General features: G+C 36.5%; 1 protein-coding gene across 3 annotated transcripts in view; it reads left to right on the forward strand.

The window, feature by feature from the left end:
- col11a1a (collagen, type XI, alpha 1a) overlaps nt 1-19,960 on the forward strand; it is a 112,740-nt gene that overhangs the window by 39,790 nt on the left and 52,990 nt on the right. For all 3 annotated transcript variants that reach the window (XM_029626588.2, XM_065007099.1, XM_065007098.1), the window contains 6 exons: nt 65-118; nt 1,719-1,772; nt 1,873-1,917; nt 2,619-2,672; nt 2,788-2,832; nt 3,714-3,767. In XM_029626588.2, coding sequence (XP_029482448.2) covers nt 65-118; nt 1,719-1,772; nt 1,873-1,917; nt 2,619-2,672; nt 2,788-2,832; nt 3,714-3,767 — 306 coding nt within the window. The remainder of the gene's footprint in view (nt 1-64; nt 119-1,718; nt 1,773-1,872; nt 1,918-2,618; nt 2,673-2,787; nt 2,833-3,713; nt 3,768-19,960) is intronic.

Genomic DNA, 19,960 nt, shown 5'->3' on the forward strand with positions numbered 1-19,960 from the left:
ATGCAGGATGATGTCTGTGTCGTCTTTGGGACTCGGTGGTCATTGTCACATTGTTTCTCCACAGGGTGACAGAGGCTTTGATGGCCTTCCCGGTCTGCCTGGTGAGAAGGGACACAGGGTGAGCATAGTAACGTCACCACAAAGTCACAAGCTCCTGCATGTTCACCTCTTCTTTAATGGGAATACAGATGTAGGATCTTGATTTGATCACTCTGGTACAGGACAACTAAAACTGTGTTTGAGGTTTAAAAAGGCTTTTGAAGTTTGACATTTTCCGAAAAAATGTATCACCCCCTACAAAAATGTCCATGAATTTTAATCCACATAACAATGAAAATGTCTTTTTGCTGCGGGATTATTTTCCTGCTGTAGAAAACTGGCTTTAAATGAAGATCCTACATCTGTACCTTAGGCAGTTGAGAGCCTGCACACTATCTCAGGGAAATGACCCATGAAGCAGACATCAAATGATCAGGATCTCCGTATTCTCTCCCTCTACAAAACATGACTTTCAGTACCTATACTGGTTCACTTCGATCGAGGGTCTGATTTGAAGTCACCTTCCCTCTTCAACCCGTCCACCCGCTTGAACAAATAGTGAAAGAGAGAGAATGTGGGTCGTGGTATGGCCAACGACACAGTATGTTTCCAAAAACACGGGTCTTTTACATCTAGTATTATCACTCATTCCAGAGGATCTGAGGTAAATTACAGTGAGATTTAGTACAGCAGGTGATCAAGGGGATACATACTGGTTGACTATCATTGAACAATAGACTAGTGTTGGACTGAGAAACAAATGGCCTTGGACGTTTATAGGCTTATGGGTAAAAACACTGTTGCCCTATTTGATAAAACCAAATTGGCTTAAAACAAAATGCCAACGCTATTAGACTCTGAACAGGGGATTTTGGAAATACCAGGGGTTTTTGGAAGTTATAAAACGTCTTTGACATTTTTGGCCACGTCAGCTTGTGGGTGTTACTACTGAATAATCTGTCTTGAGTTTTTGTGTGTGCGATATTGTACAATCAGCTAAGTCCTTCATTCAGAAAATGAAATGCTGAATGACATATATTTATTGTATTATTGTAGAGCTAATCTGAATGGCTTTGAAGTGGTCATTTAAAAATCACTAAATAAAGTTAGCATTATTTAGACTTAGAGTCGGACCAATAGCTTGGACACATTGATCCTCTTATATCGATCTCTTCCATAGAGTTACTCACCAGACACATAGCCAGGCAGCATGTTGAAGATCTCGGTCATGCTACAATGATACACGTGCATATACAGAACTCCCAGTGCCAGTCCTGTTCTGTACTGTCTGCTTGAAGGGCACTTAGAAGAGGCAAGCCACACAAGTCCCCCACCAGGCTAAATAGGAGCTTGGGCTGCAGAGAGGTAGAGAAACAGAGAGAAGGGACAGAGACGAAGACAGATATTAGGAGGCCTCAGATATTTCCAGCCTGGGCGTGCGGTTCCTAATCCTGGCCTGGGTAACATCAAGGTAACAACAGAGTCAGTCAGCCAGTCAGCCAGCCAGCCAGCCAGCACAGCCAGCCAGTCTGAAGTAAATAAGAGGTTGTGAGCGGCTTCAAGTCTACAGCTGGCCTGGCCCAATCCTCTTTTATAATAATAATAGCACACATCTCTCTCTCTCTCTCTCTCTCTCTCTCTCTCTTTTCTCCCCCTCTATACCCCCCTCTCTCCCATAGGGGGAGACAGGACCACTGGGACCACCTGGAGCCCCTGGAGAAGATGGACAGAGAGTGAGTATCCTCTCCCCCTTCATCATCCTCCCACTCCTCTTCTTCATTTACATCCCTCCGGCCTTACTATGTAAACTAACTGTTTTTCCTCTCTGTGCAGGGCGAGGATGGAGAGATCGGGCCAAGGGGATTGGCTGGAGAGAGTGTAAGAAAGCGTCCACTGAATTGCTATTAGGTTTGATAAATAGGACCCTACAGTGTAACAACGGTATTGGAGTAATACAAGTATTCAACCACCCTGATATGACCTACTATCTCCTCTGGTTGACAGCTCGACTACTTCTGTATCCGTTATTTCATGTATGAATCATATTAGTCCGTTAGGGTGCAGTGTTTCTTAATGGGGCATTTGTTCCACAGATGACTTAAACATTGTTTTCTGTGACCCAGAGACAGTAGAGAAAGCGAGACATCCCACCCCCTCATTTTATCTTATGGGGGCTCTGGTCTACTTATTGGGTGCCCCAGACTGAGACGTCTCAAACGCAAATGTTATCTGGTCTAGGCGGGGTGGAACTAGTGAGGCAAGTGGAGAAGGGACAATAGGTAGACCGTAGGCAGCGGTTCTCTATCGCACTGGAGCATTCCAGATACAGTATCATGAAGGAACTGTGAGCTCACGGGGGAAAGCAGGCTCAGGTGAAAGAGGGAATGCCCCCAGACAGGAACATTGAATATTTTTTACAAGGGTAAATGGCTTGAGTGAACTATTTTCATTTATTCACCATCTTTGTGTGATCCTGAAACTCTTTATTTTCTCTCTCTCTCTCTCTCTCTCTCTCTCTCTCTCTCTCTCTTTTTTCTCTCTCTCTCTCTCTCTCTCTCTCTCTCTCTCTCTGTCTCTAGGGTCCTAGAGGTCTGCTTGGGCCCCGCGGTCCACCCGGTCCCACTGGACAGCCTGTAAGTAGTACTTAACACATACTTTCCTATGATAGAGGTGTCACTGTGGTACCTCCTATATATCACAACACTGAATAAGAAGTTCCTACTCATCTGAATGTTTGTGTTCCCACAGGGTGTAGCTGGAGTGGACGGGCCACACGGTCCCAAAGGAAACATGGTATGAACACTCATAACGTTATCTCACACAGATGCTAAACTAAAACACCCACTCTGATGGAACCAGAAGTGGTTTATATAGTGTTTGTATAAGCCTGACCAACACGTTATTTGTCACCAGAGAGGAGTGTAGTCTACTACAGTGTGTCAGTGTTTAGGATAGGTTGTTTGGGCTAGGTTCTAATGCTATTTTAACCTTCCAAATGACTGCCCGCTGGGGCCTCTCCCTGAGGCACATCGGAGTAGGGTGATATTGCCCCTAAGCACTGATCTAGGTCAGTTTTGCAAGCTAACCTTCTAATGGCTAATGCTAGGATTTGGGAAAGGTACTTCAACAACAGCAATCATACAGTTCAGAGTAGCAACCGACTGCACGTTCGTTGTTTGTTTGATCCAGAAATATCCGTTTCTTCAGTGTATACAACAGTTCAACTATATCTCTACTATTTAAACCAGATGCACTTTGTGGCTTCGGCTGATGTAAACCGGGCTTTATAAATCGATTTGATTGATTGATTGATTTTTCTTCGGTCCCAAACGTATTGAGAGTAGACCCTCAAATATCTCCTCAAACGTCTCCATCTTCTTAGTAAAATATACAAATATACTTCAAATCCAATTGTTTTTTGTCACACGCACCGAATACAACAGGTGTAGACCTTAAGTGTTAAATAAAAAATGTAGAAGCAAGAAATAAAAATAAAAGTAACAAATCATTTAAGAGCAGCAGTAAAATAACAGTATATGGCGAGGCCATATACAAGGTGTACAGATACAGAATGTGCGTGGGCACCGGTTACTTCACATAAGGACTGCTGTGCCCTGCTCTGCTCTTAGATCATTGTTGTGTTAGATTGATCGTATCTGTCTGTCTTTGTTTAGGGACCTCAAGGAGAGCCAGGACCTCCGGGTCAGCAGGGGATCCCAGGGACACAAGTGAGTATCCCAGATATTACAGACATCCCAGACATTACAGACATGATAATATCCCAGACATTACAGACATTACAGACATTACAGACATGATAATATCCCAGATATCCCAGACATTACAGACATGATAATATCCCAGACATTACAGACATGATAATATCCCAGACATTACAGACATTACAGACATGATTATATCCTAGACATTACAGACATTACAGACATTACAGACATGATAATATCCCAGACATTACAGACATGATAATATCCCAGACATTACAGACATTACAGACATGATAATATCCCAGACATTACAGACATGATAATATCCCAGACATTACAGACATTACAGACATGATAATATCCCAGACATTACAGACATTACAGACATTACAGACATGATAATATCCCAGACATTACAGACATTACAGACATGATAATATCCCAGACATTACAGACATGATAATATCCCAGACATTACAGACATTACAGACATGATAATATCCCAGACATTACAGACATGATAATATCCCAGACATTACAGACATTACAGACATGATAATATCCCAGACATTACAGACATGATAATATCCCAGACATTACAGACATTACAGACATGATAATATCCCAGACATTACAGACATTACAGACATGATAATATCCCAGACATTACAGATATTACAGACATGACAGTATCCCAGACATTACAGACATGATAATATCCCAGACATTACAGACATGATAATATCCCAGACATTACAGACATTACAGACATGATAATATCCCAGACATTACAGACATGATAATATCCCAGACATTACAGACATGATAATATCCCAGACATTACAGACATGATAATATCCCAGACATTACAGACATGATAATATCCCAGACATTACAGACATTACAGACATGATAATATCCCAGACATTACAGGCAGGATAGTATCCCAGACATTACAGACATGATAATATCCCAGACATTACAGACATGATAATATCCCAGACATTACAGACATGATAATATCCCAGACATTACAGACATGATAATATCCCAGACATTACAGACATTACAGACATGATAATATCCCAGACATTACAGACATGATAATATCCCAGACATTACAGACATGATAATATCCCAGACATTACAGACATGATAATATCCCAGACATTACAGACATGATAATATCCCAGACATTACAGACATGATAATATCCCAGACATTACAGACATTACAGACATGATAATATCCCAGACATTACAGACATGATAATATCCCAGACATTACAGACATGATAATATCCCAGACATGACAGACATTACAGAAATGATAATATCCCAGACATTACAGACATGATAATATCCCAGACATTACAGACATGATAATATCCATTACAGACATTACAGACATGATAATATCCCAGACATTACAGACATGATAATATCCCAGACATTACAGACATTACAGACATTATGTATCCCAGACATTACAGACATGATAATATCCCAGACATTACAGACATGATAGTATCCCAGACATTACAGACATGATAATATCCCAGACATTACAGACATGATAATATCCCAGACATTACAGACATGATAATATCCCAGACATGACAGACATTACAGACATGATAGTATCCCAGACATTACAGACATGATAATATCCCAGACATTACAGACGTGATAATATCCCAGACATTACAGACATTACAGACATGATAATATCCCAGACATTACAGGCAGGATAGTATCCCAGACATTACAGACATGATAATATCCCAGACATTACAGACATGATAATATCCCAGACATTACAGACATGATAATATCCCAGACATTACAGACATGATAATATCCCAGACATTACAGACATTACAGACATGATAATATCCCAGACATTACAGACATGATAATATCCCAGACATTACAGACATGATAATATCCCAGACATTACAGACATGATAATATCCCAGACATTACAGACATGATAATATCCCAGACATTACAGACATTACAGATATGATAATATTACAGACATTACAGACATGATAATATCCCAGACATTACAGACATGATAATATCCCAGACATTACAGACATGATAATATCCCAGACATGACAGACATTACAGAAATGATAATATCCCAGACATTACAGACATGATAATATCCCAGACATTACAGACATGATAATATCCCAGACATTACAGACATGATAATATCCCAGACATTACAGACATGATAATATCCCAGACATGACAGACATTACAGACATGATAGTATCCCAGACATTACAGACATGATAATATCCCAGACATTACAGACATGATAGTATCCCAGACATTACAGACATGATAATATCCCAGACATTACAGACATGATAATATCCCAGACATTACAGACATGATAATATCCCAGACATGACAGACATTACAGACATGATAGTATCCCAGACATTACAGACATGATAATATCCCAGACATTACAGACACAGTGATAATATCCCAGACATTACAGACATTACAGATGATAATATCCCAGACATTACAGACATGATAATATCAGACATTACAGACATAATACAGACATTACAGACATGATAATATCCCAGACATTACAGACATGATAATATCCATTACAGACATGATAATATGACAGACATTACAGAAATGATAATATCCCAGACATTACAGACATGATAATATCCCAGACATTACAGACATGATAATATCCCAGACATTACAGACATGATAATATCCCAGACATTACAGACATGATAATATCCCAGACATGACAGACATTACAGACATGATAGTATCCCAGACATTACAGACATGATAATATCCCAGACATTACAGACATGATAATATCCCAGACATTACAGACATGATAATATCCCAGACATTACAGACATTACAGACATGATAATATCCCAGACATTACAGACATGATAATATCCCAGACATTACAGACATGATAATATCCCAGACATTACAGACATGATAATATCCCAGACATTACAGACATGATAATATCCATTACAGACATGATAATATCCCAGACATTACAGACATTACAGACATGATAATATCCCAGACATTACAGACATGATAATATCCCAGACATTACAGACATGATAATATCCCAGACATTACAGACATGATAATACAGACATTACAGACATGATAATATCCCAGACATTACAGACATGATAATATGACATAATATCCCAGACATTACAGACATGATAATATCCCAGACATTACAGACATGATAATATCCCAGACATTACAGACATGATAATATCCAGACATGATAATAGACATTACAGACATTACAGACATGATAGTATCCCAGACATTACAGACATGATAATATCCCAGACATTACAGACATGATAATATCCCAGACATGACAGACATTACAGAAATGATAATATCCCAGACATTACAGACATGATAATATCCCAGACATTACAGACATGATAATATCCCAGACATTACAGACATGATAATATCCCAGACATTACAGACATGATAATATCCCAGACATGACAGACATTACAGACATGATAGTATCCCAGACATTACAGACATGATAATATCCCAGACATTACAGACATGATAATATCCCAGACATTACAGACATGATAATATCCCAGACATTACAGACATTACAGACATGATAATATCCCAGACATTACAGACATTACAGACATTACAGACATGATAATATCCCAGACATTACAGACATGATAATATCCCAGACATTACAGACATGATAATATCCCAGACATTACAGACATGATAATATCCCAGACATTACAGACATGATAATATCCAGACAGACATAATACAGACATTACAGACATGATAATATCCATTACAGACAGACATTACAGACATGATAATATCCCAGACATTACAGACATGATAATATCCCAGACATTACAGACATGATAATATCAGACATTACAGACATGATAATATCCAGACATTACAGACATGATAATATCCCAGACATTACAGACATGATAATATCCCAGACATTACAGACATGATAATATCCCAGACATTACAGACATGATAATATCCCAGACATTACAGACATGATAAGTATCCCAGACATTACAGACATGATAATATCCCAGACATTACAGACATGATAATATCAGACATTACAGACATTACAGACATGATAATATCCCAGACATAATATCCCAGACATTACAGACATGATAATATCCCAGACATTACAGACATTGATAATATCCCAGACATTACAGACATGATAATATCCCAGACATTACAGACATGATAATATCCCAGACATTACAGACATTACAGACATGATAATATCCCAGACATTACAGACATGATAATATCCCAGACATTACAGACATGATAATATCCCAGACATTACAGACATGATAATACAGACATTACAGACATGATAATATCATTACAGACATGATAATATCCCAGACATTAGACATAATACAGACATGATATAATATCCCAGACATTACAGACATGATAATATCCCAGACATTACAGACATGATAATATCCCAGACATGATAATATCCCAGACATTACAGACATGATAATATCCCAGACATTACAGACATGATAATATCCCAGACATTACAGACATGATAATATCCCAGACATTACAGACATGATAATATCCCAGACATTACAGACATGATAATATCCCATTACAGACATGATAATATCCAGACATTACAGACATGATAATATCCCAGACATTACAGACATTACAGACATGATAATATCCCAGACATTACAGACATGATAATATCCCAGACATTACAGACATGATAATATCCCAGACATTACAGACATGATAATATCCCAGACATTACAGACATGATAATATCCCAGACATTACAGACATGATAATATCCCAGACATTACAGACATGATAATATGATAATATCCAGACATGACAGACATTACAGACATGATTACAGACATTGACATGATAATATCCCAGACATTACAGACATGATAATATCCCAGACATTACAGACATGATAATATCCCAGACATGACAGACATTACAGAAATGATAATATCCCAGACATTACAGACATGATAATATCCCAGAGACATTACAGACATGATAATATCCCAGACATTACAGACATGATAATATCCCAGACATTACAGACATGATAATATCCCAGACATGACAGACATTACAGAAATGATAATATCCCAGACATTACAGACATGATAATATCCCAGACATTACAGACATGATAATATCCCAGACATTACAGACATGATAATATCCCAGACATTACAGACATGATAATATCCAGACATTACAGACATGATAATATCCCAGACATTACAGACATGATAATATCCCAGACATTACAGACATGATAATATCCCAGACATTACAGACATGATAATATCCCAGACATTACAGACATTACAGACATGATAATATCCCAGACATTACAGACATGATAATATCCCAGACATTACAGACATGATAATATCAGACCAGACATTACAGACATGATAATATCCCAGACATGATAATATCCCAGACATTACAGACATGATAATATCCCAGACATTACAGACATGATAATATCCCAGACATTACAGACATGATAATATCCCAGACATTACAGACATTACAGACATGATAATATCCCAGACATTACAGACATGATAATATCCCAGACCAGACATGATAATATCCAGACATTACAGACATGATAATATCCCAGACATTACAGACATGATAATATCCCAGACATTACAGACATTATTACAGACATGATAATATCCCAGACATTACAGACATGATAATATCCAGACATTACATGATAATATCCAGACAGACAGACATTACAGACATGATAATATCCCAGACATTACAGACATGATAATATCCCAGACATTACAGACATGATAATATCCCAGACATTACAGACATGATAATATCCCAGACATTACAGACATACAGATGATAATATCCCAGACATTACAGACATGATAATATCCCAGACATTACAGACATGATAATATCCCAGACATTACAGACATGATAATATCCCAGACATTACAGACATGATAATATCCCAGACATTACAGACATGATAATATCCCAGACATTACAGACATGATAATATCCCAGACATGACAGACATTACAGACATGATAATATCCCAGACATTACAGACATGATAATATCCCCAGACATTACAGACATGATAATATCCCAGACATTACAGACATGATAATATCCCAGACATTACAGACATGATAATATCCCCCAGACATGATAATATCCCAGACATTACAGACATTACAGACATGATAATATCCCAGACATTACAGACATGATAATATCCCAGACATTACAGACATGATAATATCCCAGACATTACAGACATACAGATAATATCCCAGACATTACAGACATGATAATATCCCAGACATTACAGACATTACAGACATGATAATATCCCAGACATTACAGACATGATAATATCCCAGACATTACAGACATGATAATATCCCAGACATTACAGACATGATAATATCCCAGACATGACAGACATTACAGACATGATAATATCCCAGACATTACAGACATGATAATATCCCAGACATTACAGACATTACAGACATGACATGATAATATCCCAGACATTACAGACATGATAATATCCCAGACATTACAGACATGATAATATCCCAGACATTACAGACATGATAATATCCCAGACATTACAGACATGATAATATCCCAGACATTACAGACATGATAATATCCCAGACATTACAGACATGATAATATCCCAGACATTACAGACATGATAATATCCCAGACATTACAGACATGATAACATGATATCCCAGACATTACAGACATGATAATATCCCAGACATTACAGACATGATAATATCCCAGACATTACAGACATGATAATATCCCAGACATTACAGACATGATAATATCCCAGACATACAGACATTACAGACATGATAATATCCCAGACATTACAGACATGATAATATCCCAGACATTACAGACGATAATGATAATATCCAGACATTACAGACATGATAATATCCCAGACATGACAGACATTACAGACATGATAATATCCCAGACATTACAGACATGATAATATCCCAGACATTACAGACATGATAATATCCCAGACATTACAGACATGATAATATCCCAGACATTACAGACATGATAATATCCCCCAGAGACAGACATTACAGACATGATAATATCCCAGACATTACAGACATGATAATATCCCCCAGACATTACAGACATGATAATATCCCAGACATTACAGACATGATAATATCCCAGACATTACAGACATGATAATATCCCAGACATTACAGACATGATAATATCCCAGACATTACAGACATTACAGACATGATAATATCCCAGACATTACAGACATGATAATATCCCAGACATTACAGACATTACAGACATGATAATATCCCAGACATTACAGACATGATAATATCCCAGACATTACAGACATGATAATATCCCAGACATGACAGACATTACAGAAATGATAATATCCCAGACATTACAGACATGATAATATCCCAGACATGACAGACATTACAGAAATGATAATATCCCAGACATTACAGACATGATAATATCCCAGACATTACAGACATGATAATATCCCAGACATTACAGACATGATAATATCCCAGACATTACAGACATGATAATATCCCAGACATTACAGACATGATAATATCCCAGACATTACAGACATGATAATATCCCAGACATTACAGACATGATAATATCCAGACCAGACATCCCAGACATTACAGACATGATAATATCCCAGACATTACAGACATGATAATATCCCAGACATTACAGACATGATAATATCCCAGATATGATATATCCCAGACATTACAGACATGATAATATCCCAGACATTACAGACATGATAATATCCCAGACATTACAGACATGATAATATCCCAGACATTACAGACATGATAATATCCCAGACATTACAGACATGATAATATCCCAGACATTACAGACATGATAATATCCCAGACATTACAGACATGATAATATCCCAGACATTACAGACATGATAATATCCCAGACATTACAGACATGATAATATCAGACATTACAGACATTACAGAAATGATAATATCCCAGACATTACAGACATGATAATATCCCAGACATTACAGACATGATAATATCCCAGACATTACAGACATGATAATATCCCCATTACAGACATGATAATATACAGACATGATAATATCCCAGACATTACAGACATGATAATATCCCAGACATGACAGACATTACAGACATGATAATATCCCAGACATTACAGACATGATAATATCCCAGACATTACAGACATGATAATATCCCAGACATTACAGACATGATAATATCCCAGACATTACAGACATGATAATATCCAGACATTACAGACATGATAATATCCCAGACATTACAGACATTACAGACATGATAATATCCCAGACATTACAGACATGATAATATCCCAGACATTACAGACATTACAGACATGATAATATCCCAGACATTACAGACATGATAATATCCCAGACATTACAGACATCCAGACATTACAGACATGATAATATCCCAGACATTACAGACATGATAATATCCCAGACATGACAGACATTACAGACATGATAATATCCCAGACATTACAGACATGATAATATCCCAGACATTACAGACATGATAATATCCCAGACATTACAGACATGATAATATCCCAGACATTACAGACATGATAATATCCCAGACATTACAGACATGATAATATCCATGTATCCCAGACATTACAGACATGATAATATCCCAGACATTACAGACATGATAATATCCCAGACATTACAGACATGATAATATCCCAGACATTACAGACATGATAATATCCCAGACATTACAGACATGATAGTATACATTACAGACATGATAATACAGACATTACAGACATGATAATATCCCAGACATTACAGACATGATAATATCCCAGACATTACAGACATGATAATATCCCAGACATTACAGACATGATAATATCCCAGACATTACAGACATGATAATATCCCAGACATTACAGACATGATAATATCCCAGACATTACAGACATGATAATATCCCAGACATTACAGACATGATAATATCCCAGACATTACAGACATGATAAATATCCCAGACATTACAGACATTACAGACATGATAATATCCCAGACATTACAGACATTATCCCAGACATTACAGACATGATAATATCCCAGACATTACAGACATGATAATATCCCAGACATTACAGACATGATAATATCCCAGACATTACAGACATTACAGACATGATAATATCCCAGACATTACAGACATGATAATATCCCAGACATTACAGACATGATAATATCCCAGACATTACAGACATGATAATATCCCAGACATTACAGACATGATAATATCCCAGACATTACAGACATGATAATATCCCAGACATTACAGACATGATAATATCCAGACATTACAGACATGATAATATCCCAGACATTACAGACATGATAATATCCCAGACATTACAGACATGATAATATCCCAGACATTACAGACATGATAATATCCCAGACATTACAGACATGATAATATCCCAGACATTACAGACATGATAATATCCCAGACATTACAGACATGATAATATCCCAGACATTACAGACATGATAATTACAGACATGATAATATCCCAGACATTACAGACATGATAATATCCCAGACATTACAGACATGATAATATCCCCCAGACATTACAGACATGATAATATCCCAGACATTACAGACATGATAATATCCCAGACATTACAGACATGATAATATCCCAGACATTACAGACATGATAATATCCCAGACATTACAGACATGATAATATCCCAGACATTACAGACATGATAATATCCCAGACATGACAGACATTACAGACATGATAGTATCCCAGACATTACAGACATGATAATATCCCAGACATTACAGACATGATAATATCCCAGACATTACAGACATGATAATATCCCAGACATTACAGACATGATAATATCCCAGACATTACAGACATGATGATAATATACAGACATAATATCCCAGACATTACAGACATGATAATATCCCAGACATTACAGACATTATCCAGACATGATAATATCCCAGACATTACAGACATGATAATATCCCAGACATTACAGACATGATAATATCCCAGACATTACAGACATGATAATATCCCAGACATTACAGACATGATAATATCCCAGACATTACAGACATGATAATATCCCAGACATTACAGACATGACATTACAGACATGATAATATCCCAGACATTACAGACATGATAATATCCCAGACATTACAGACATGATAATATCCCAGACATGACAGACATTACAGACATGATAGTATCCCAGACATTACAGACATGATAATATCCCAGACATTACAGACATGATATATCCCAGACATTACAGACATGATAATATCCCAGACATTACAGACATGATAATATCCCAGACATTACAGACATGATAATATCCCAGACATTACAGACATGATAATATCCCAGACATTACAGACATGATAATATCCCAGACATTACAGACATGATAATATCCCAGACATTACAGACATGATAATATCCCAGACATTACAGACATGATAATATCCCAGACATTACAGACATTACAGACATGATAATATCCCAGACATTACAGACATGATAATATCCCAGACATTACAGACATGATAATATCAGACATGATAATATCCCAGACAGACATTACAGACATGATAATATCCCAGACATTACAGACATGATAATATCCCAGACATTACAGACATGATAATATCAGACAGACATTACAGACATGATAATATCCCAGACATTACAGACATGATAATATCCCAGACATTACAGACATGATAATATCCCAGACATTACAGACATGATAATATCCCAGACATTACAGACATGATAATATCCCAGACATACAGACATGATAATATCCCAGACATTACAGACATGATAATATCCCAGACCCAGACATGATAATATCCCAGACATTACAGACATGATAATATCCCAGACATTACAGACATGATAATATCCCAGACATTACAGACATGATAATATCCCAGACATTACAGACATGATAATATCCCAGACATTACAGACATGATAATATCCCAGACATTACAGATACAGACATGATAATATCCCAGACATTACAGACATGATAATATCCCAGACATTACAGACATGATAATATCCCAGACATTACAGACATGATAATATCCCAGACATTACAGACATGATAATATCCCAGACCAGACATTACAGACATGATAATATCCCAGACATTACAGACATGATAATATCCCAGACATTACAGACATGATAATACAGACATTACAGACATGATAATATCCCAGACATTACAGACATGATAATATCCCAGACATTACAGACATGATAATATCCCAGACATTACAGACATGATAATATCCCAGACATTACAGACATGATAATATCCCAGACATTACAGACATGATAATATCCCAGACATTACAGACATGATAATATCCATACAGACATTACAGACATGATAATATCCCAGACATTACAGACATGATAATATCCCAGACATTACAGACATGATAATATCCAGACCCAGACATTACAGACATGATAATATCCCAGACATTACAGACATTAATATCCCAGACATTGACATATCCCAGACATTACAGACATGATAATATCCCAGACATTACAGACATGATAATATCCCAGACATTACAGACATGATAATATCCCAGACATTACAGACATTACAGACATGATAATATCCCAGACATTACAGACATGATAGTATCCCAGACATTACAGACATGATAATATCCCAGACATTACAGACATGATAATATCCCAGACATTACAGACATGATAATATCCCAGACATTACAGACATGATAATATGATTAATAATCCCAGACATTACAGACATTACAGACATGATAATATCCCAGACATTACAGACATGATAATGATAATATCCCAGACATTACAGACATGATAATATCCCAGACATTACAGACATGATAATATATGACATTACAGACATTACAGACATGATAATATCCCAGACATGACATAATATCCCAGACATTACAGACATGATAATACAGACATTACAGATGATAATATCCCATGATAATAGAACATTACAGACATTACAGACATGATAATATCCCAGACATTACAGACATTACAGACATTACAGACATGATAATATCCCAGACATGACAGACATTACAGAAATGATAATATCCCAGACATTACAGACATGATAATATCCCAGACATTACAGACATGATAATATCCCAGACATTACAGACATGATAATATCCCAGACATTACAGACATGATAATATCCCAGACATGACAGACATTACAGACATGATAATATCCCAGACATTACAGACATGATAATATCCCAGACATTACAGACATGATAATATCCCAGACATTACAGACATGATAATATCCCAGACATTACAGACATGATAATATCCCCCAGACATTACAGACATGATAATATCCCAGACATGACAGACATTACAGACATGATAGTATCCCAGACATTACAGACATGATAATATCCCAGACATTACAGACATGATAATATCAGACATTACAGACATTACAGACATGATAATATCCCAGACATTACAGACATGATAATATCCCAGACATTACAGACATTACAGACATGATAATATCCCAGACATTACAGACATGATAATATCCCAGACATTACAGACATGATAATATCCCAGACATTACAGACATGATAATATCCCAGACATTACAGACATGATAATATCCCAGACATTACAGACATTACAGACATGATAATATCCCAGACATTACAGACATGATAATATCCCAGACATGACAGACATTACAGAAATGATAATATCCCAGACATTACAGACATGATAATATCCCAGACATTACAGACATGATAATATCCCAGACATTACAGACATGATAATATCCCAGACATTACAGACATGATAATATCCCAGACATGACAGACATTACAGACATGATAGTATCCCAGACATTACAGACATGATAATATCCCAGACATTACAGACATGATAGTATCCCAGACATTACAGACATGATAATATCCCAGACATTACAGACATGATAATATCCCAGACATTACAGACATGATAATATCCCAGACATTACAGACATGATAATATCCCAGACATTACAGACATGATAATATCCCAGACATTACAGACATGATAATATCCCAGACATTACAGACATGATAATATCCCAGACATTACAGACATTACAGACATGATAATATCCCAGACATTACAGACATTACAGACATTACAGACATGATAATATCCCAGACATTACAGACATGATAATATCCCAGACATTCATGATAATATCCCAGACATTACAGACATGATAATATCCCAGACATTACAGACATGATAATATCCCAGACATTACAGACATGATAATATCCCAGACATTACAGACATGATAATATCCCAGACATTACAGACATGATAATATCCCAGACATTACAGACATGATAATATCCCAGACATTACAGACATGATAATATCCCAGACATTTACAGACATGATAATATCCCAGACATTACAGACATGATAATATCCCAGACATTACAGACATGACATTACAGACATGATAATATCCCAGACATTACAGACATGATAGTATCCCAGACATTACAGACATGATAATATCCCAGACATTACAGACATGATAATATCCCAGACATTACAGACATGATAATATCCCAGACATGACAGACATTACAGACATGATAGTATCCCAGACATTACAGACATGATAATATCCCAGACATTACAGACGTGATAATATCCCAGACATTACAGACATGATAATATCCCAGACATTACAGACATGATAATATCCCAGACATTACAGACATTACAGACATGATAATATCCCAGACATTACAGACATGATAATATCCCAGACATTACAGACATGATAATATCCCAGACATTACAGACATGATAATATCCCAGACATTACAGACATGATAATATCCCAGACATTACAGACATTACAGACATGATAATATCCCAGACATTACAGACATGATAATATCCCAGACATGACAGACATTACAGAAATGATAATATCCCAGACATTACAGACATGATAATATCCCAGACATTACAGACATGATAATATCCCAGACATTACAGACATGATAATATCCCAGACATGACAGACATGATAGTATCCCAGACATTACAGACATGATAATATCCCAGACATTACAGACATGATAATATCCCAGACATGACAGACATTACAGACATGATAGTATCCCAGACATTACAGACATGATAATATCCCAGACATTACAGACATGATAGTATCCCAGACATTACAGACATGATAATATCCCAGACATTACAGACATGATAATATCCCAGACATTACAGACATGATAATATCCCAGACATGACAGACATTACAGACATGATAGTATCCCAGACATTACAGACATGATAATATCCCAGACATTACAGACATGATAATATCCCAGACATTACAGACATTACAGACATGATAGTATCCCAGACATTACAGACATGATAATATCCCAGACATTACAGACATTACAGACATTACAGACATGATAATATCCCAGACATTACAGACATGATAGTATCCCAGACATTACAGACATGATAATATCCCAGACATTACAGACATGATAATATCCCAGACATTACAGACATGATAATATCCCAGACATTACAGACATGATAATATCCCAGATATTACAGACATGATAATATCCCAGACATTACAGACATTACAGACATGATAATATCCCAGACATTACAGACATGATAATATCCCAGACATTACAGACATGATAATATCCCAGACATTACAGACATTACAGACATGATAATATCCCAGACATTACAGGCAGGATAGTATCCCAGACATTACAGACATTACAGACATGATAATATCCCAGACATTACAGACATTACAGACATGATAATATCCCAGACATTACAGACATTACAGACATGATAATATCCCAGATATCCCAGACATTACAGACATGATAATATCCCAGACATTACAGACATTACAGACATGATAATATCCCAGACATTACAGACATGATAATATCCCAGACATGACAGACATTACAGACATGATAATATCCCAGACATTACAGACATTACAGACATGATAATATCCCAGACATTACAGACATTACAGACATGATAATATCCCAGACATGACAGACATTACAGACATGATAGTATCCCAGACATTACAGACATTACAGGCATGATAGTATCCCAGATATTACAGACATTACAGACATTACAGACATGATAGTATCCCTGATATTCTGGACATTACAGACATGATAGTATCCCAGACATTACAGACGTGATAGTATCCCAGATATTACAGACATGATAGTATCCTAGATATTACAGACATTACAGACATGATAATATCCCAGACATTAAATACATTACAGACATGATAATATCCCAGACATTTACAGACATTACAGACATGATAATATCCCAGACATTACAGACATTACAGACATGATAATATCCCAGACATTAAAGACATTACAGACATGATAATATCCCAGACATTACAGACATGATAATATCCCAGACATTACAGACATGATAGTATCCCAGATATTACAGACATTGCAGACATGATAGTATACCAGATACTACAGACATTACAGACATTACAGACATCATAGTATCCCATATATTACAGACATTACAGACATTACAGACATGATAATATCCCAGACATTACAGACATTACAGACATTACAGACATGATAATATCCCAGACATTACAGACATGATAGTATCCCAGACATTACAGACACTACAGACATGATAATATCCCAGACATTACAGACACTACAGACATGATAATATCCCAGACAT

Source organism: Oncorhynchus nerka, linkage group LG22 (assembly GCF_034236695.1).
Source record: "Oncorhynchus nerka isolate Pitt River linkage group LG22, Oner_Uvic_2.0, whole genome shotgun sequence".
In the NCBI taxonomy this organism is placed as follows: domain Eukaryota; kingdom Metazoa; phylum Chordata; class Actinopteri; order Salmoniformes; family Salmonidae; genus Oncorhynchus; species Oncorhynchus nerka.